Below are 18236 nucleotides of genomic sequence, written 5' to 3'. Positions count from 1 at the left end.
TGTTGTTTTGATGATGATGGTGGGGAGCACTGGTTGGAAGTCTGTGTGTCTTTTGATACTCATCAAACAACAGGCCTTTTTTACTTCTGACATGCTGACATGTGACTGTAGGATAATCATATGTGTAGGCTATTTATTAAAAATTGCTATTTGTAAAAAAAATTGCTTTATGATTGTGAAATCATAATGGATTTATAATAAAGTCAGCTTGTCATAAAAGTGAGAATTTATTGTATGATTTACAACATCAATATCTGTTGATTTTTTTATTCTAACTGCAATAAAGCAGCGTAGTATAATAATTAGTATATCTTACATAATGTATACACAGGTTGAAGCATGGAATTAGGATATAGAAACCACTTAGTTTAAAGTGACACATTTGTTTAGAAACTAATGTTTTTTACAGCAGCACATTCCATTTTTTGTTGAGTTACTGCAGAATAAGAAAAACCGACAGTGAACTGCACATTTTGTTTCAAATAACTAACAAAACTGTTGCACTTTAAACCACTGTCAAAACTGTTGAACTTAGAAGTCAAACAAATGTCATAAGATAGTCGTACAAATTTACATTTTACGTGGCTACATCCTACTATAGCAGTATCTTTTAGGTTAGAGCATTGAAGTCAAACAGAATTGCTCCTGCCGTTGATAGGCACAGATGTGCGGGACATTTCAATGTGCACAGTGGACATTGGGAAATTCTCACACTCTTCTTCTTGTGGGCAGCAGCGGCAATGCAGGAGCACCTCTCTCACCTCCTGCCGAAAGTTGGAGTTGAGGAAGCCGTAGATGATGGGGTTGATGCAGGTGGAGGACATGGCCAGCAGGTGGCAAAGGGAAAACAGCAGGTTGTGGTGGCAGATAGGCAGAGCCTCCTGGTTCCAGTCTGACACCACGTTGAAGATGGTGAGAGGCAACCAGCAGAGGGCAAAGGCTGTTATGAGGGCGACCAGCATGATGTTGATTCGACGGCTGTTGGTCATGCGCTGGCTCTCTGGGGTCCTGGCCCGATCCAGCATGTCTTTGCGGTGGTGAAGGCGCACAAAAACTCTAACATAACAGAGCAAGACCAACAGCAGTGGACCACAGTACTGGAATAGCAGGAGCCATGTGGTGTAAGCGAGCCTGTGCTGCTGAGATGGCCACCGCTCCAGACAGGCTTCCATATGTGGAGAGGCAGGGAGATAAGAAAAAACGGTACGGTATGAACTTGGAAGCACAGATATGTTTTTGTGTGAGTATGTGGCAGATTGAGGTGGAGATTCATTGAGAGAAGCTTGAGGAGAGGCTTGGTGATGGGATAGAGTCTGAGGCAGGATTACATTGGTGTAAGGCTCATTTGTGAGCAGCTGAAAGACCAAGAACGGTGACGAGGTGAAGCAGGCCAGAATCCAAATGAAAATGACTGCCACGTAGGCCTGAGGAATGCTCGGCTTCCATCCAGAGGGGTTAATGATGAGCTGATGTCTTTCAAGTGCAATGAAAACCAAAGACAGCACTGACACACTCACAGACACACACTGGATGAATGGCACCAGCCGGCATAACAGTGACCCAAACACCCAGTGGTCCATTATTGTGTATATGACAGTGAAGGGAAGACAGAACACGCACACCAGAATGTCAGAGAATGACAGGTTGCATATGAAAATACTGGTGACATTGACTTTTTCTTTTCGTCGGGCAATGATGCAAATCAAGCAGATGTTCCCTACCAGGCCCAGCATCATTGTAATGCTGTACCAGACCACTAGACACACTGTGAGGACAGGAGACATGTGGCACTGCTCATCATGCCCAAGAACAGAGAGGTCTGAGAGGAGCTGGGTCTTATTCCCTAGCCACTCCTGCACAGACTCATGACTAGTTCTTTCCTCCTCCCATGGTAGGGACTGCTGAGAGGTGGAGCTGTTGAAGGACAGAGGCAGAGCTGTTGCTGACGAAGAAGACTGGCCCGTGCTGCCACTCAAGGACATCTCATCAAGAATTCAGTGTCAGCAGCCCCCAGGATCAAACCATCCATCCCAACCTTCCGAAAACACGCATCTGAGACAAAGAAAGAGAAAGCAGTAGGAGACAGAAAAAATACATTTTTTACTCGCAAAGCAATTGCTCCCATAGGCCAAAAGGATCTGTTAAAATAGAAGTGTTACTGAGCACAGAGTGAAGGAAAGGCAGCATTGCTAATGTAAATGGTCGGCTCAGATCAGGGTTGATGTAATTTTGGGGTTCTAGGGTTGATTGCCCACAAAATATTGTTTTTGTTTAAAGACGCTGCATATAAATGAAAGGGGAAAAAAAGGAAATTTAACAGATCGTTAAACAGTTTAAATTAACAAAGAATGAATTTAGGCAGCATGGGGGTTAGCACTGTTGCCTCACAGCGAGCAGATCGTGGGTTCGCAACACAGCCTTTCTGTATGTTTGCATGTTCTCCCTGTGCTTATGTGGGTTTTCTCCAGGTACTCTGGTTTCCTCCCACAGTCCAAAAACATGTATGTCAGGTTGATTGGTGACTCTAAATTGCCCATAGGAGTGAGTGTGAGTGTGTGAGGTTGTTTGTCTTTGTGTGTCTATATGTGGCCCTGTGATGGACTGGTGACCTGTCCAGGGTGTACCCCTGCCTTCCACCTGAAAGAGAGCTGGGATAGGCTCCGGCAGGTCCCCGTGACCCTGGTTAAGGAATAAGCGCGTATAGAAAATGGATGGATGGATGGATGGATGGATGGATGGATGGATGGATGGATGGATGGATGGATGGATGGATGGAGAATTAATTTAAGGTACTGCAGTTTTGGCATTTTGCATTAGGCAGTTGCACAAACTAGTTTCAAGTCTTTGTCTGTAGTAACATTTTCCCATTCTCTTCAATTATTCATCTATCTTAAGATCTCAGACATGTCACTTTTCCTCTCACAAGTGAATCCTCCAGTCAGGTTTCAAGTATGAACATAATAGCTTAATGACAATAAAATTACTATGCCTACATTGGAGCAGAGAAGTCTATTTTTCATGAACACAATAAATGAAGTATTGTGTCGACGTGAAAGGGCATGACATTGTCAAAATCCTAAAAATGGATTCTAGCTTTCTTCCCTGAAACCTCTGCCATGTGTCGTGAATACCAGCATCGTGAAGAAAATGAGCCTGTCACTTTCCATTAACAGTACACACACTTAGCTATCAGTCACTTCACACTGCATCATTACTAACCTATTCTGTCAGTGTGTGAGTGAGCTGCAGGCACGGTGGCACAGCATCGATCACCCTTTGTTCAGGGAGAAAAACCAAGTGTAATGTGACCATATGTAACAAGCAGCTGTAGCAGAGTAGAGGAACTATACACACCAGCAGGAAAAACAAAGAAAAATGTCCCATCAGTAGGTGAATCTGAACCTGTTATGTTACAGTGCTGTTACACTGTAGGAAGCACATGCATAACTACTTAAATTGTGTAATTGTGATTAGGCCCCTCCAGAGCAAAATCTCTGCAGGAGAAGGAACACTGTGACCTGGCACCGCTGTGCTTCTATCATATTCTTTTTTTCTGCATCAGCAAAGTGGTCTCCATGCTCTGACAGAGAAATGAAAGAATGGTTGAATATGATTGGCCTTGGAACAAATTTACCTTGGTTTCCTCTTCTGTATTGTTCTGAGAGCAGTTGTATTATACAAGAAAGATTTTCACTTCTTAACCTTTCGACCTACATTGACATTAAGATTTCCTTCAAATATTATTTCTGTGGTGGCTAATAAATCATTCTGTCACAGTGCCTCACAGTTTCAGATATTTCTTATCTGTCAAGTTGATTAATATATTATGCTATATTAGGATGTTATCGGTTATGATACATGTTTTCTTGTACTTTATGGTAAAATGTTTCTTTTGAGGGGTGTGGTGGAGGGGTGGAGATATCAGTTGGACAATTAATTATAAATAATATAATAAAATTATATAATTATAATAAATATATAAGAAAATGATATACCCAAGGAGGCAGCTTACAAGTGTGCTTTACAGACAAAAGGAAAGACCGACACTTCCACTTCATATCCATTCATTGAAATATATGTGTCCACAAAGATTCTTATGCATAGCGATGCTTTTTCCCCTTTTGGGATATTTTTAAAAGCCAATTTTCCTTTATGCATTAAAGGTTTACACCAGACCAGAATGTTACCTCTTACTGGAATCCGTCACTGAGAATTCATTCTGTACAAATCTGAAAGAGTATTTCCATACCGATGCTCAGCCAGTGGGATTATTCAGAAACAATTTTTATATGGTGTGCTTCATGCATGTGGAGGAGCAGGATAATACAGCAGGCACTGTGTGGTGTGCTCAACCTAAGATAATGACCAAAGCCTTATTTTTCTTATCTGCTCATAAGAATGTAATTCTCCATCATTCCAAACAGTATATAAAACATGCATGAATATCAGGTACACATTATTTTTTCCAGAGTTCCCATTGTTTTCTAGTTTTTCAGCTGAAATTGGATGCAGATTCTCAGAAAAAAGTACTGATTATTTTTATAAAAATGCATCATTCAACCACAAAGGAAGAGACATACAATACACAAAACAACATGTATATAAACCTATAAGCTGACAATAAAGACCATAGCATAAATGTTCATAACTGGCTAAAAGAGACTGATTTGGTGTCACAAAGATCGTTATTGTGTGTAAAAATAAAGAACTCACATGGTGGGTTGGCTGAATGAAGTCCGTGATGCCAAGATGACTGAGAAAACGATGCTCTGAACAGGTGTGAATCCACAGAGAGGAGAGTTGGAGAAGGAGCTTAACATCATCACAACCATAGCATTTCTGTAAGAGACAGTGGTGAGAGGAGCGCAGCTATTATTGGGCTGTTAGAGCCCATTGGGTGCCAGACAACCTCTGAGCACCAATCTCTGCTGTCACACAGTGGTGGATTCATTCAATTACATCCTGAAAATGACACCTGCTGCTGTTGCTGTTAAAGCAACATAGCTCAGGCAAGAAGAAACAGGGTTGGAGCAGATTTAATTTAATTTTACAATAATGATTTAAAACATAAGTAAGACACAGAGCAATGTTAATTAGTATGTGCTCATTGGTACCGTATGTACCTGTATATGTTTATTGGTACTGTTGGTTATTGTATCTAAATGTAGCACAGAGGCTGTATGAGTGAAGGGAGCAGTCTCTTCTTCTTTAGGAAACTCAGGTCCTTTAATGTTTGCAGCAAGATGTTGAAGGTGGCCAGTGCAATATTCTTCACTGCTATCTGCCGTGGCAGCAGCACCAGAGACGGTGACACCAGCAAACTAAACAAACTGATCAGGAAGGTTGGCTCTGTGCTGAAGGCTTCTCTGGAGCAATAGAGTAATAGAGTTGGGCATGGAAAGGATGCTGCAAGAAGTGCTGAACATAATGGAGAACATCCCATTACATTATCCATATGTTCATTGCACATTTATTTTGTTAATATTCAAACCTGTTATTATCCAGCACCTAAATGTACACTTTCCTTGCACTAATGTACAGTTTAGCATAGTATTTATCACTTTGTAGTGTGTTCAGTTGGGGTTAAAATGTTTTTTCTTGTCTGACTGATGAAGGACCCCTTTGCAGCTCACTCTCCTCAGATGGTTTTGCACACATTGGGAACTGTAAAATGCGGCTTTCTATTCTCACATGAGTTCAACACACCTTTTTGGAGGTTCATTCAAATCTCTGACGAACACCTGGAAGAAGCAGTCAGAATGACACAGAGCAATCAGCCCCAACACACACATATTGCATATTAAAGGCACAGCTTGTGAAATCATGTGTTTATTTATTAGAAATTCTGTTTAAATACAGCCATTTTTTTGCTGACTCAAAAGAAGCCGGATTTTTAATTTTACAATCCACTTTATTCAACAAATGCAAAAAGAAGGACATTAGTGAAAAGGCAGCCAAAGAAACAGTCAGTCTAAAAATATAAAAATGGTCTTCCTTATCTGTAAACTTTTAGTGTCAAGCCAAAAGGCAGAGGCGGATATGTTGCATTGAGACTTGTTGCATAAAGCTACAAATTGTAAACATTACAAATAATATAGTTTGGATGTCACAATGATGCAGTAAAGAATAAATACTTCTGAAATGTTGTTATCCTGCTGTTTGTCGATAACTGTAATAATGAAAAGTCAGTCTCTACTGTAAAATAAAAGGACAATAAACTCTATATAAAATCCAGTTGTATGTGTTTCAATACTCATTACAAAATTAACAATCTGCAAAAGAGAGGACACAGTTTCATATTAAGATAAAGAAAAGGGTAAAAAAAAAAGTGAATGTAGAAAGTGAGACTATCCCAGTGTTGACATAATTAAACATAACAATAAAACAATCAATACAGACCAAAGTGTTTTTCCTGTAAAAACAACAAAAAAAATTAAGTGCTCTTTTGGCAGCAGTTACCAAACAGGTGTCCAATCTCTTTGTAGCAAAACATATGAACTTTTATCACAGTGACATCCTAAGAAGTGACAACTAAAGTGTCAACCTGCATTACAATTGTAAAGCCTGATCAGTTTATTGAGCGAACACAGAGACAGACTAACAGCCCAAAGCATTAGTGAACCTTGAACATCCCCATAAAGTGAACAATGAAGTGATTTTTAGAAAAAGGCCAAAAAAAAACAAACTCTAAGAATCACAGGCGATTTTGTTTTGTTAACTTGGCAATCAGATTTAAGTCAACAGTTTTAATTCTGATTTGTTAGACACTGCTTTCATTTCATTCCATTAATGATGAAGTAATAAGTAGCTGGTTAGCTTAGCTTAGCACCGGCTGTGAAGACGGAAACAGCCAGCCTGGCTCTGTATGGTACCAATAAAAAAAAAAAAAGACTTACAATATTAAACATTGTATGTTTACAATTTAGTGCTGTGATATTAGTAATGATATTAAGTTGTGGCTTTACAGAAGGTTATATTCTTAGTTTTTTGTACAGACCTAAATGAAGTATAATGTGTAAGTGGATTGCTTGTAAGTCAATTTAGGTAATTTTAAGTGATGTGAGCTGTTTGCCATTGAATGGGTGCTTAGTGCTAAGGTAAGCTGACCAGCTACTGATTTAAATCAAATAAGTCAAGTCAAATTAACTTTAGACATAAGGTAACACATTAAGGATCAACCATTTATACAAATAAGTGTATAAAACTCCCACATAATAAACCAGCATCAAAAGATAAGAAGTCCAGGATTTTGGATTGATGCTTTAATATGTGGCTGCTGAGCTGTGAGAGGACAGTCTAGCCAATCAGAGTTTTCATAAAGGCAGGTTTGTTAAAGGGCCAGTGATACTGGTTGGGGACAGGCCCGTTCACATTGCACTCGAAGAAAGAGAACATGGGAAACCAAATGCGTGCCCTTCGGCTCTGCTGGTAGGCGCGGGTGTTGGCTAAGGTGTGGTAGTAGAGGAAGAGGCGGGTAGTGATGTAGAAAGCGATGAACACGTCGATGGAGTAGTGCTCGTGAGCCGCCAGGATGAAGAAGATCCCAAACAGGTTCAACACCCAGGAGATAGTGTGAATCAGATTCCAGGTTTGTGGAGTGTCTGTGATTGAAAGGAATCATTTGAGGATAAATCAAGTGTGTGTGTGTGTGTGTGTGTGTGTGTGTGTGTGTGTGTGTGTGTGTGTGTATATATATATATATATATATATATATTTTTTTTTTTTTAACAGTGTCTGCAAATCCAAATAAAGACAATTTGCATGTGAAGCCAAAACTTGATACAGTATATCTTTGTAGCATACAGCTCTACTATTGTACAAAACCTATTAAATAAGATGTACCTGCTAAAAATAGTCCCCAACAAATGTTTCAGAACTCAAACTACATACTTGTTTTTAATCTTTTCATGGGATTCAATGACAGGAAAAATATAGAATAAGTCAAACATTATTAAGGTAAACAAAAGTATCAACACCTACATTCAGTCACAAAAAAGTTGAGCAGTGTGATGACAACAGTGTGTCCACTGAACATATAGTCTCCACATGTTTGGACACCAGTCAGAGTCATCCCAAATCCACTCCAGATCGCCATTGCCCTCTGTATCTTCCCCCATGTATCACCATATGTCTGGGGAACATAAAACTCCTGTTCTCATGTTTGTCATGTTGTGAATACACGATGTCATCGCTCATGAAAAGACAGAAATGACAAACATTATCTAATCTGCACAGAATTTCAGATGTGCTTCTCACCTTACTGGCACACTTCAGGTGCTGCCCGGGAACAGAGAGCGAGGTGACAAACATGGTGCAGCAACGAAGCAAAAACACAGTTCCCATCAAAGAACACAACCGTCTGAAGAGAATGGACCTGAAGGAGACACAAAATTGAGCTTAGATTGGACACATGAAAAATATGTATACAATATTCATCATTTCTGAGGACTAAACCTATGGAGTAATGCTGAGTATTTGCACACATACTGTACCATTGACAAGAATGACTGCAAACCTGGACTACCTGTGTTTGTGAAGGAGCAGGATCAACAGAAACATGTAACACAGGATGAGACCACAGGCTTCAGCCATTGCAAAAGCCCAAGGGATTCTTGGAACACTATCAAAACACAAAAACATCTGAATCAGTGTAACATGCAACTGGAATCTTCAAGTAGGGATTTACTGGTGATTATTAGTGGAAAACACTGAGATATATAGTCTCTACCTGTCCAGGAATATATCAGGCAGTGGTGGGTAAGTCCTCATGTCTGGAACCCGCTCGTGCACAATCACCATGACAAAAGATGTGAATCCAAACACCAAAAAGACATATATGGAACTGATAACTGTCTTCCACACCTCAGGGTCCAGTCTACCAGCCAGGTGCTGCCTACACCTCCCATTCGAGTGTGTATGACAAAGTACCACTCCTGGACTGTATCCAGGCCTATCACCGTTCCTCAGCCGCAGCTCAGTCCCGTTACTCAAGCGATCACCAAAGTTAAACCTCCTGTCAGCTCCGTCACAGCTCCACTCAACCCCGATGGGGCCCAAAGAGGGCTCTGTAGGGAGGCTGTCTGGGGGCCTGAGACCCAGCTCCTCCAGCTGGGCCTGGTTCTGTCTCTGGAGATGGCGAAGGGCTAAGGTCAACCTCTTAATGTCTCCCAGCACCATGAGGCCCAGCGGAGGACCCCGCAGGTCTGCTTCCGTCAGTGCCAGCAGGCTGGGGCCATCCAGGCGGTGCTGGGTGCACAATAACTCCTCATACTCCCCAAATCCTTCTTCATGCAGCCACTGAGCAACCTGCTTACAGCTCCAGGCAGCCACGCTGTCCTTCGACGGTGCCATGCTGCTGCATAGACATAAGCACAAATATCTTTTAAGTTTTGCACTGCTGCTCAGACAAATACATAATCTGAAGACTTCACCTCAGGCAATTATGGCTGACATTGTTCAAAATTTGATTTTTTTGTAGAATAAATTCTTAATCACCAATCAAATCAATTGTTGGTTTTAGTCCTAGATGTTATAAAACAGATAAAAACAACAAATCCTTAGCAGCTGAAACTACATTTTTACATAAAAAAACAACTTAAACCTCTGAGTAAATGACTAAAACCCAGCCTATGGCAAGTGCATGTCATCTCTTCTCTGCATGTCATGTCTTAAAATAAAATGAAACTAAGACAAAAACATTAAGCCACTAAACATCCCAGTTTCATACAAAACAAGCGGATGAAGTAAGTTCCTCTCTCACAGACAGACTCATGCACAGATGAACCACTTTTCATGTTTGTGCCCTTTGGCCTTTTTGACATGCTCACCACAGCACAGCATGTCATGTACTCTCTACAGCTCCAAAGGTCTGCAACGCTCAACAAACAGCACTGTACTATAGTGTACCGCTGAATGACAACCTGCATGCTGACAGGACAGTAGATACAGACTTAAAATTACCCAAGTAAGCAGCTTTTATCTATCAGTAATGCATGAGTGTATGAATGCATCACCGGCTTTCAGGCAGCAATCAGAGTAATTACTTCCATAATGAGGGATCAATAAAAACTCATAAATATATATAGGAGACACTATTTTAACACTGTAGCCGGTTGATATTTTTAGTTAAAGTAATGAGTAGAATTACAGACTAATCTCACTTTAAACCAGGAAGTTGGGACTTTTTCTCCACGATTTTCTGATGTTTAACGAAAAACAACAAACAATCAATCAGCAGATTAATCAATAATGAAAATAACTGTTTATCCTCACATTTAAAAAGCTCCAACCATGAAATGTTTGGCATTTTTACTTGAAAAATGTCCTGAAAATTTAATAACCACTTAAGATCATTCAAAAACACTGTGAACTGTAATACAATTAAAAGGTGTGAGATTTCACAAATTTCACAAACAGATTTCATAGATTTTAATATTATAACAGTTTCAAAGCTTATTTTAGGTTGAAATCATTTATTAGGGTGAAATAAATAAAATTGAAAATCTTTGGCCAGACCGTCCATAATGCGGATCATATGGTTAATGGATCCATGCGGAACGATAATCAGTTGACCTGTATTAAATATTTACGGTAAGGCCACTCGCCTGGATGGACTGTCGGTTATTTTAAACTAAAGTCTCTAGATTTTAGTGGCAACATCCCGCAGCTGATCCTCTGCCCTGAGGCTTCGCTTGAGGACTCATAAGTGCCATGTCAGCTTGTTTGGCAGTGATTCACAGTGCGTGCGTGCGCGCACGCACAAACACACACACACACACACACACACACACACACACACACAGAGACAGAGAAAGCCCTTCAGTCTGTGTCTGTGTGTCTATGTGTCTGTGTGTGTGTCTATGTGTCTGTGTGTGTGTGTGTGTGTGACAAAGGACTCCCAGTGCGCTCACCGCAGCGCCACAACGTACCGTTAGACTGACATCAGCCCTGATTAGATCATATTTTTATGAAGGTGTTGAAAACATGAGATGTCATTTAAATTCCTAGCTGTGTTAAAGCGGGTTTAGACCTTTCAGACCGACTGTAAAAGATGACATTAAAGAAAAGCTGCCAACTCTTACCAAAACTCCACCGTCACTGCGCTGCTAGGAGGGACAGATGAGCTGCGTGTCTCCTCTCACAGGAGTATTTGACGGACAACATGCTTCTGACAACTAAGCAACACAAAACAGGAAGAGGAGACAATCAACAACACGACTAAAGATGAGGCGGTGGCATCATGCGGGGCTGCTTTTCTACACACACTGACATCTGCTGGCCACGTGTAAAAGAGGAGGATCCGTTCCCAGGTTTCTTTAGATCAGGAGTGGGAGATCCATGCTCCTAACACAGCTGGAAGATACCATCTCAGAGGAGGATGGAGGTGGGGGGAGGACAAAGTGAATTGGTATCTTCCGGCTTTTGATTGGCTTGAGGCTAGTTGGAAAACAAGCAGGGCAGTGGATCTTGAGGACCAGGGTTGGACACCTTAGATCCAAAAAAGAATAGTGGATTTTGTGGAGTATTTGGTTTGAATTTGACAAAACAAACACAAGGAGTCATTTTCAAAGCAGCACTGTAATGGCAAACACACACACCCATGTGTGAGTCTGTGCCACACTGCACCACCTGTTTTTGACAGTCACAGGCTGAGTGAAGTGTAACTGAAATAGGTTCAAACCAAAGGCATCAGGCAGCAGCGTGATCTACTTTTAGGGATTCTGTAAATCGTCTAGAGCTAGAAATGACTGACAGGAAGTCGTTCTCGGGTGGTGTCACAGAGATGGGATGTGAGGCCCAAAAATCAGACCCAGCAGAGGAGGGAAAGTGCACACATGCCACAGGGGATTCAGAGAAGACATGGGAGATCCCGTCTCTCCAGGAGCTGGAGGAGGTTTTACATTCAGCGCCACGCTCCTGTCACCACGGTGATGAGGTGTGGCCAAACCTGTATCTGGGAGACATGTAAGTCACCTGTCCTTTGTTTCACTTCACACATTAAGTTTCTGGACTGTTTTTAATCCATCAAATTTGGTATTTGCCAGGTTTATGTCTCATGACAAGCTCGGGCTGTGGCAGCTGGGCATTACTCATGTTCTGAATGCAGCACATGGTAAACTGTGCTGTAAAGGTAGTGATGATTTCTATGGAACCACAGTGAAATACTACGGAGTCCCAGCCAATGACCTGCCAACGTTCGACCTTTCACCTTTTTTCTACCCTGCCGCTGAGTTCATTCACCAGGCTTTGACATCAGGAGGTACTGCAAGCTGCCACAGCTTTTCAGACTCGACACTGCATAAAAACTGTGAATGACGATATATTGTAGGTGGGGTTACTTGCTTTTCCAGTCATTTTGCTTGCGTCTTTTGTGATTTCCAGGAAAGGTGTTCGTGCACTGTGCTGTGGGAGTGAGTCGCTCAGCTGCGTTAGTTCTAGCCTACCTGATGATTCATCACCACCTCAGTCTTCTGTCCTCGGTGCACTGTGTGCAACAGAAACGCTGGATTTTCCCAAACCGGGGCTTCCTGAGACAGCTTATAAACCTGGAACGAGACCTGCAGTATAAAAGGTTGAATGAGCCCAAATAAAATGAAGCGAGGAAAACCTCTGGATAATATATCCATAGAATTGTCTTGATTTTGTTGATAGAAGTTAATGGCATGCAGGACTTTCTCCATTTGTACCATTTACTGTATGTTTACATTGAACGCTGTGTCTGGCCCTGCCCTCCCTCGTCCCCCTCTGATGTGACCTCAGTGGTGATGAGACAGAGTCCCTGTCTGTTCCCCCAGGGATCTTTGGCATCAGTGAACAGACCAATCAATTCAACAGCAACATTAAATAACTCTACATCCAGACAACAAGAACACACTGGACACAGAGAGCTAATTTTGGAGCCAAGCGGCATTCAAACAGCCACCTGCTCATGTCTCTCACTGAGACACATTCACTGTTGGAGAAGGGATAGTGGACGCAGAGCCCAGGAGCAGTTTTGGAGTCTTTTAGATGAGCGTTTTGTGTCCAGGGAGGATGTCAGGGAGCAACCAGCAACAGGACCTGGTGCTCATAAAAGAACTGGAACGCATCCTGGATTCCTGCAGGCTGGAGCTCACACCAGTGGATGAAGTCTTTCCTAACCTGTACATAGGAAACGTGTGAGTGTCTTTGGTTTGTGCAGTTTGTTGCAGGGAAGAATAACACCTTCCTGAGCTCTGCAATAAAGAAATTATTATTCCCATAGATATATAGATTATTTCTAACAGTTTTTTAAAATACAAGACACATGCAACTGCATCGCAACAACAGTTTAAGACCTTTTCCCTCTCTTCCCTGTTTGTCTCTTTTTATGTGCTTCTCAGGGCTGTGGCACAGAACAGAAAGACATTACATAAGCTCGGCATCACTCATGTCCTGAATGCAGCACACTCGAAGCAGGGCAGCATCGGTGACCAGAGTTTTTATGGAAATGCATGCATTTACTTTGGGATCCCAGCAGAGGATTCAGACAACTTTGATCTCAGTCAGTACTTCAGACCTGCAGCTGACTTCATACATAAAGCCCTGAGGTGCAAAGATGGTAAGTTATGAGAATGTTACACTCATTATTTCTTTGTTCACGCTTCTATTTTTTTCTTTAGTGGTCGTACATTTTATCTATTTCCTTTCGCATTCTCCATCCTGCTCTACAGGAAAGGTTCTGGTGCACTGCATCATGGGCATGAGTCGATCAGCCACTTTGGTCCTGGCATACTTGATGTTGCGACAGTGTTTCTCTCTGAAAGATGCTCTGACACACCTCATCCAAAAACGAGCTATTTACCCCAATCGCAACTTCCTGTCCCTCCTCCTCAAGCTCAATGAACAGCTGACACTCAGACGGAGGTTGTGTCCCCTCCTCTGACATCTGTATTTCTCTCTGCTGTCAAAATATTAGCCAGTAGTTACCTCAGGACCTCTTTCTCTGTTTCCATGTGTTACACTCCACCGTAATAAGTTTAGACAATATTTATAAATATGAAATATTTATTAAAATGTATTCAAATATTTAATATCAGAATGTGATTGGTGTAGATGGAGGTGTGAGTTTGATGGTGCAGTGACATTTAAATTCCATATTTTTTATTTCTAACATTCACTTGTTTAACATCTGGGTGCAATAGCAATGCTCATGTGTTGTGAAATATTGTAAAAATCAGTGTCACAATTCTGTTGATTTTCTTATTCAAACTATTTAAACCTGTCAGTGTTGTCCGACGTGTCCACAATGTTTGTAAATGCACATTAATGATAATTAAAAATATCCAATAAATCAACAAAACATTTGGACTGAATGAGCAGTGAAACTTTTTAACACGATTAGGTGAATTGTGGATTTTATATTACAGCTAAGCTTAGAGTACTGTAACTACTCTACTACTGTACTGTACTGTACTGTACTGTACTGTATCCCCAAGGCATTTTTGCTTTTACTTTCTTCTTTAAAAATACACTAAGCATGACCTACTTTTTTATTTCAATATGTTATCTCCACAACAAATGCAGCTGAAGTTAGCACTAGTGAATGTTGTTCATTGCCTTGATCATATTTCTTAAAGGAGCAGAGCAACAGGGGTTACTCAGCTTCTCTGCAGCCACAGTCACTTACAGTACAGAGGTGTATTACAACACAATATTTATTGTATTACAACACGGCCTGTGGTCATCGTGGAAACTCTGCAATTGAACTGATGTTAAAAGTTCACAGGATAATGCCACATTGCTGAGACTATGAGGAGTAAAAATGGAGAAAATGTGTTGTGAAGTGCCCAAACTGCCAGTGAGCACAGTTTTGCTGGATGGTCACTAATGGGTGTATGATTACAGAGATAAAAATGGGAACAGGCTGCAGTCAGACTTAAGAGAGCGCATGGCAAGAGAGTTTGCACTGACTTGAAGTGAGGTAAGTTTACATGATTTAGAGTAAAAACAGCTTAGTTTGTCTCTGCAGTCAGTCATCTCCGGTTGGGAGGATGATTGTACACATTAAGTAAACATTCTGATGATGTTTCGACATATGTCGACATAGGTTTCAAAATAACGATTATTCTCTGAACCATGTGTTCGTAACCCGTTCACCCTTAGGCAATTTTTTGGAATATCCACCTGAAACTGTAGAGCCAGAATGAGCAACCTTAGGGACATTTTGAAATAAAGAAAGTCTTTCTGTCTCCATCATCATACCGGAGTGCAATTTGAAAAAGTTCAGCAAAAGTTGAAAGTTTTACTTCTGCCTAATCAATATTCTAAATTAAAGAGTAAAAAACACCCTTATAATAATGATGCTATTGAAGTGCATCTTTACAAAATTGCGTGCGTGCGTGCGTGCGTGTGTGTGTGCGTGTGTGCGTGCGTGTGTGTGTGTGTGTGTGTGTGTGTCAGAATGTCTCTCAGGGATCCACCATATGAACCTCCCTCTGTCTCAGACCTGCTGGACTTCCTCCTAGCAGACAGACGACCTACTGGAAATGTCAATCAAGTCTGGCCAAACCTTTTTATCGGCAATGAGTAGGTACACACAGGTACATGCACACACACGCATCTATATCCTTCACTCATACAATGATGAATTATGTTTCAGGGTGACAGCTCGTGACAAGGGTACTCTCCACAGTCTGGGCATTACTCACATTGTAAATGCTGCTCATGGATCCCCCAACCCCAGCCCTGGATCGTATCTCTACGTCAACACCGGCCCACGTTTTTACAGAGACATGGCAGTGGATTATTATGGTGTGGAGGCCGATGATGCAACAGACTTCATCCTTAGTCCTTTCTTCTACCCAACAGCACGATATATCAGAGCTGCACTGGCCATGGGAGGCAAGTCAGTCACATTTATAGTTATCTTAATCTGTGTGGTTGGAGACTCAGTGTTCACTTTAGTAAGTACATGCTAATCCAACACGACTGTTCAGCCATAAAATCTACTTTAGTGATTACTTTTTGTCGACGGTGTCATAGAGTTGTTAAATTATATGTTTAAGCACCTTAGATTCATTTCTACAGATGTATCAAATAAAGTGTTTGGCAAGTATTCACATCTGGTGCTGAAGCTAACGGGACGTGTCCCTGTCCCAGGACGAGTGTTTGTCCACTGTCTGATGGGTGTTAGCCGCTCTGCAACCTTAGTTCTGGCCTTCCTGATGATTGTTGAGGGCCTGAGGCTACAGGAGGCGGTTGCTGCCGTCAGGCCACACAGAGACATCTGCCCCAACCCAGGCTTCCTGCAGCAGCTCCGCAGCCTAGACATGAGCCTGGAGAGGGAGAGGAGGAGACGACAGCAGGCCCAGATGCTGTAAAGACACAAACAGACACACACACACAAAGACATAAACATGAATGCATGCACGCAGACACGCACATCTTTATTACTACAGAGGTCACTTAGCCAAGGAGGAAACACCATCTTTGACAGAGCTGAGACAAATTCTCTGGACAAACAGGAAGTCAGTGGCACCTGTCAATCAAGTCTGGCCGAACCTGTACATTGGAGATGAGTGAGTAAAAAAAAAACACATGTTCCACTTTGAGATGCTATAAAATAAAAATGTTACAATAAATCAGTGTGCATGTGACATGTATTTACAGGTCTGTGGCACGAGACAAAACAACTCTCTCGTCTCTGGGTATAACTCACATACTGAACGCTGCAGCAGGTCGACACCGCATCAACACTGGTCAGCAGTTCTACAGTGACCTCGAAGTGGAATATCAGGGTGTTGAGGCTGCAGACCATCCTGAGTTTAACCTCCGACCTTTCTTCAGCTCTGCTGCACAGTTCATAGACAGTGCTCTTAAGAAAAATGGTCAGTGTGCAAATATGAAAAAGCAAAAGCCAATTGCACACAAATGCACTTGGTAAAGAGGCAAAAATTACACAAACAGGGAAATCAAACTGCAATACTAACAGATATTGCAAACAAATTGTGCAAATATTAACTTATTTAAACACATTAGGGAATTACAAATAGGCTCTTAGACAATGTTTATTTCTAAGCATGGTAATGAGTTCTTGCTCTTTGTGTTGGATGTTTTCAGTTTAGTGATTTTGGTTGCAAACATTAATGGTGATGAAGAGTACAATAAGTGCAAGGAATGCAATAAACACTTAGTCCATTCTACAGATGAATTATGAAGCTTTTCCTGCAGTGCAATGTTTTTACCCATAATTCCTTTTCTGCCTACTTTAGTTTGTTAATCCTGTAATCCTTTGGAAAAATATTAGCAAATAAAATATATATTTTCCTACTTTAAAATGTTTGCTGTGTAAAGTGTCTATACTACACTAATAGCTAAATAAAGTATATTGTAATAATGCTAAGAATTATTATAATATCTATGAAAGCACAAAGGATTTTCATTTATTAGCTCAGCATAAACAGTTTCAGGAGCATGAAATTAGCACAAACCACATGCACAACGTTGTGTTTTGCTTAATTTAGCTGTGGACATACCATGAACACTTGTGGAGATCTATTGACCTTTCTATTTATGGGCTATGATTTTAGATAAAATATATAAATGTTGGTATGAGGAGATCACTATTTTTAAAAGTGTGCCTAAATATAATAATTAATGTATCCTCCAGGGAAGGTGTTTGTCCACTGTGCTATGGGTGTCAGTCGCTCTGGAGCGCTGGTTTTGGCCTATCTGATGATCAGCCAAGGCCTGTCATTAGTGGAGGCCATCACTGCTGTGCGTCTGAACCGAGACATTGGACCCAACTCTGGATTTCTGGAGCAGCTCAGGCAACTGGAGCTGAGCCTTAGTCCACAGTGCAGACAGATCACAGAGAAGAATCTCACTGACATGGGCAATTGTTTTAATTAAATCCACATGTTCTCTCATAATAATCTAATGTGCCAGACAAATATATTTGTGTGTCATCTGTGTATCATCTATTCAAAGAAAAGCTCAGTCTCAGACTTTTTGCTTATCTCTGCCCCAATTACTAATATGTAACAACAGACTGCTAAGTTTTATGTCTCCAGAAATAAATCTATGCTGACAAATGTTAACTAATCTCTACACCTGTCTACACATTGTCTACATTCCCATTATGACAAATGATGCGACTTGCCACCCTTACTAAACTTCTTTCTCTGACATTTTCTAAGGACTGAATAGTTTCCTTTACCATGTAAGTTAAAGGAAAGTAATCAGGACTACAACCACATTAGGAAGACTGTGAGAGA

General features: G+C 41.1%; 5 protein-coding genes across 8 annotated transcripts; 3 read left to right on the top strand and 2 right to left on the bottom strand.

The window, feature by feature from the left end:
* Window positions 1–629: 629 nt before the first annotated feature.
* On the bottom strand, window positions 630–1982 carry npy4r (neuropeptide Y receptor Y4). The gene is made up of 2 exons (XM_026308905.1): window positions 1331–1982; window positions 630–1213 (listed from the first exon to the last, which is right to left on the bottom strand). The coding sequence occupies exons 1-2, from the start codon at window positions 1980–1982 to the stop codon at window positions 630–632; spliced, it is 1236 nt and encodes a 411-aa protein (XP_026164690.1).
* Window positions 1983–5890: 3908 nt separating this feature from the next.
* On the bottom strand, window positions 5891–11225 carry LOC113131533 (sphingomyelin synthase-related protein 1-like). Of its 2 annotated transcripts, none has more exons than XM_026308906.2 (6): window positions 11082–11225; window positions 8729–9355; window positions 8525–8620; window positions 8257–8374; window positions 7981–8131; window positions 5891–7601 (listed from the first exon to the last, which is right to left on the bottom strand). In XM_026308906.2, the coding sequence occupies exons 2-6, from the start codon at window positions 9349–9351 to the stop codon at window positions 7297–7299; spliced, it is 1293 nt and encodes a 430-aa protein (XP_026164691.1). In that variant the 5' UTR covers window positions 9352–9355; window positions 11082–11225; the 3' UTR covers window positions 5891–7296. The 2 variants fall into 2 exon arrangements, with proteins under 2 accessions (XP_026164691.1, XP_026164692.1); XM_026308907.1 differs by having other exon boundaries at window positions 8729–9352; window positions 11082–11193.
* Window positions 11226–11396: 171 nt separating this feature from the next.
* On the top strand, window positions 11397–12897 carry LOC113131555 (dual specificity protein phosphatase 13-like). Its single transcript, XM_026308948.2, has 4 exons — window positions 11397–11964; window positions 12045–12259; window positions 12382–12571; window positions 12760–12897. The coding sequence occupies exons 1-4, from the start codon at window positions 11744–11746 to the stop codon at window positions 12845–12847; spliced, it is 714 nt and encodes a 237-aa protein (XP_026164733.1). The 5' UTR covers window positions 11397–11743; the 3' UTR covers window positions 12848–12897.
* Window positions 12898–12978: 81 nt separating this feature from the next.
* On the top strand, window positions 12979–14328 carry LOC113131559 (dual specificity protein phosphatase 13). Its single transcript, XM_026308952.2, has 3 exons — window positions 12979–13157; window positions 13362–13579; window positions 13692–14328. The coding sequence occupies exons 1-3, from the start codon at window positions 13009–13011 to the stop codon at window positions 13901–13903; spliced, it is 579 nt and encodes a 192-aa protein (XP_026164737.1). The 5' UTR covers window positions 12979–13008; the 3' UTR covers window positions 13904–14328.
* A 310-nt stretch (window positions 14329–14638) lies between these two features.
* dusp13a (dual specificity phosphatase 13a) lies at window positions 14639–18003 on the top strand. 3 transcript variants are annotated; one of them, XM_026308917.1, is made up of 7 exons: window positions 14639–14941; window positions 15465–15546; window positions 15620–15861; window positions 16120–16336; window positions 16419–16538; window positions 16630–16847; window positions 17630–18003. In XM_026308917.1, the coding sequence occupies exons 3-7, from the start codon at window positions 15753–15755 to the stop codon at window positions 17869–17871; spliced, it is 906 nt and encodes a 301-aa protein (XP_026164702.1). In that variant the 5' UTR covers window positions 14639–14941; window positions 15465–15546; window positions 15620–15752; the 3' UTR covers window positions 17872–18003. The 3 variants fall into 3 exon arrangements, with proteins under 3 accessions (XP_026164702.1, XP_026164701.1, XP_026164700.1); XM_026308916.1 differs by having other exon boundaries at window positions 15421–15546; window positions 16485–16538; XM_026308915.1 differs by having other exon boundaries at window positions 15421–15546.
* The last annotated feature ends 233 nt before the right edge of the window (window positions 18004–18236 follow it).

This window comes from Mastacembelus armatus, chromosome 15 (genome assembly GCF_900324485.2).
Source record: "Mastacembelus armatus chromosome 15, fMasArm1.2, whole genome shotgun sequence".
Lineage (NCBI taxonomy): Eukaryota > Metazoa > Chordata > Actinopteri > Synbranchiformes > Mastacembelidae > Mastacembelus > Mastacembelus armatus.
Note: the sequence above shows the minus strand (reverse complement) of the source record. Positions and strands in the feature narration are given on the sequence as shown.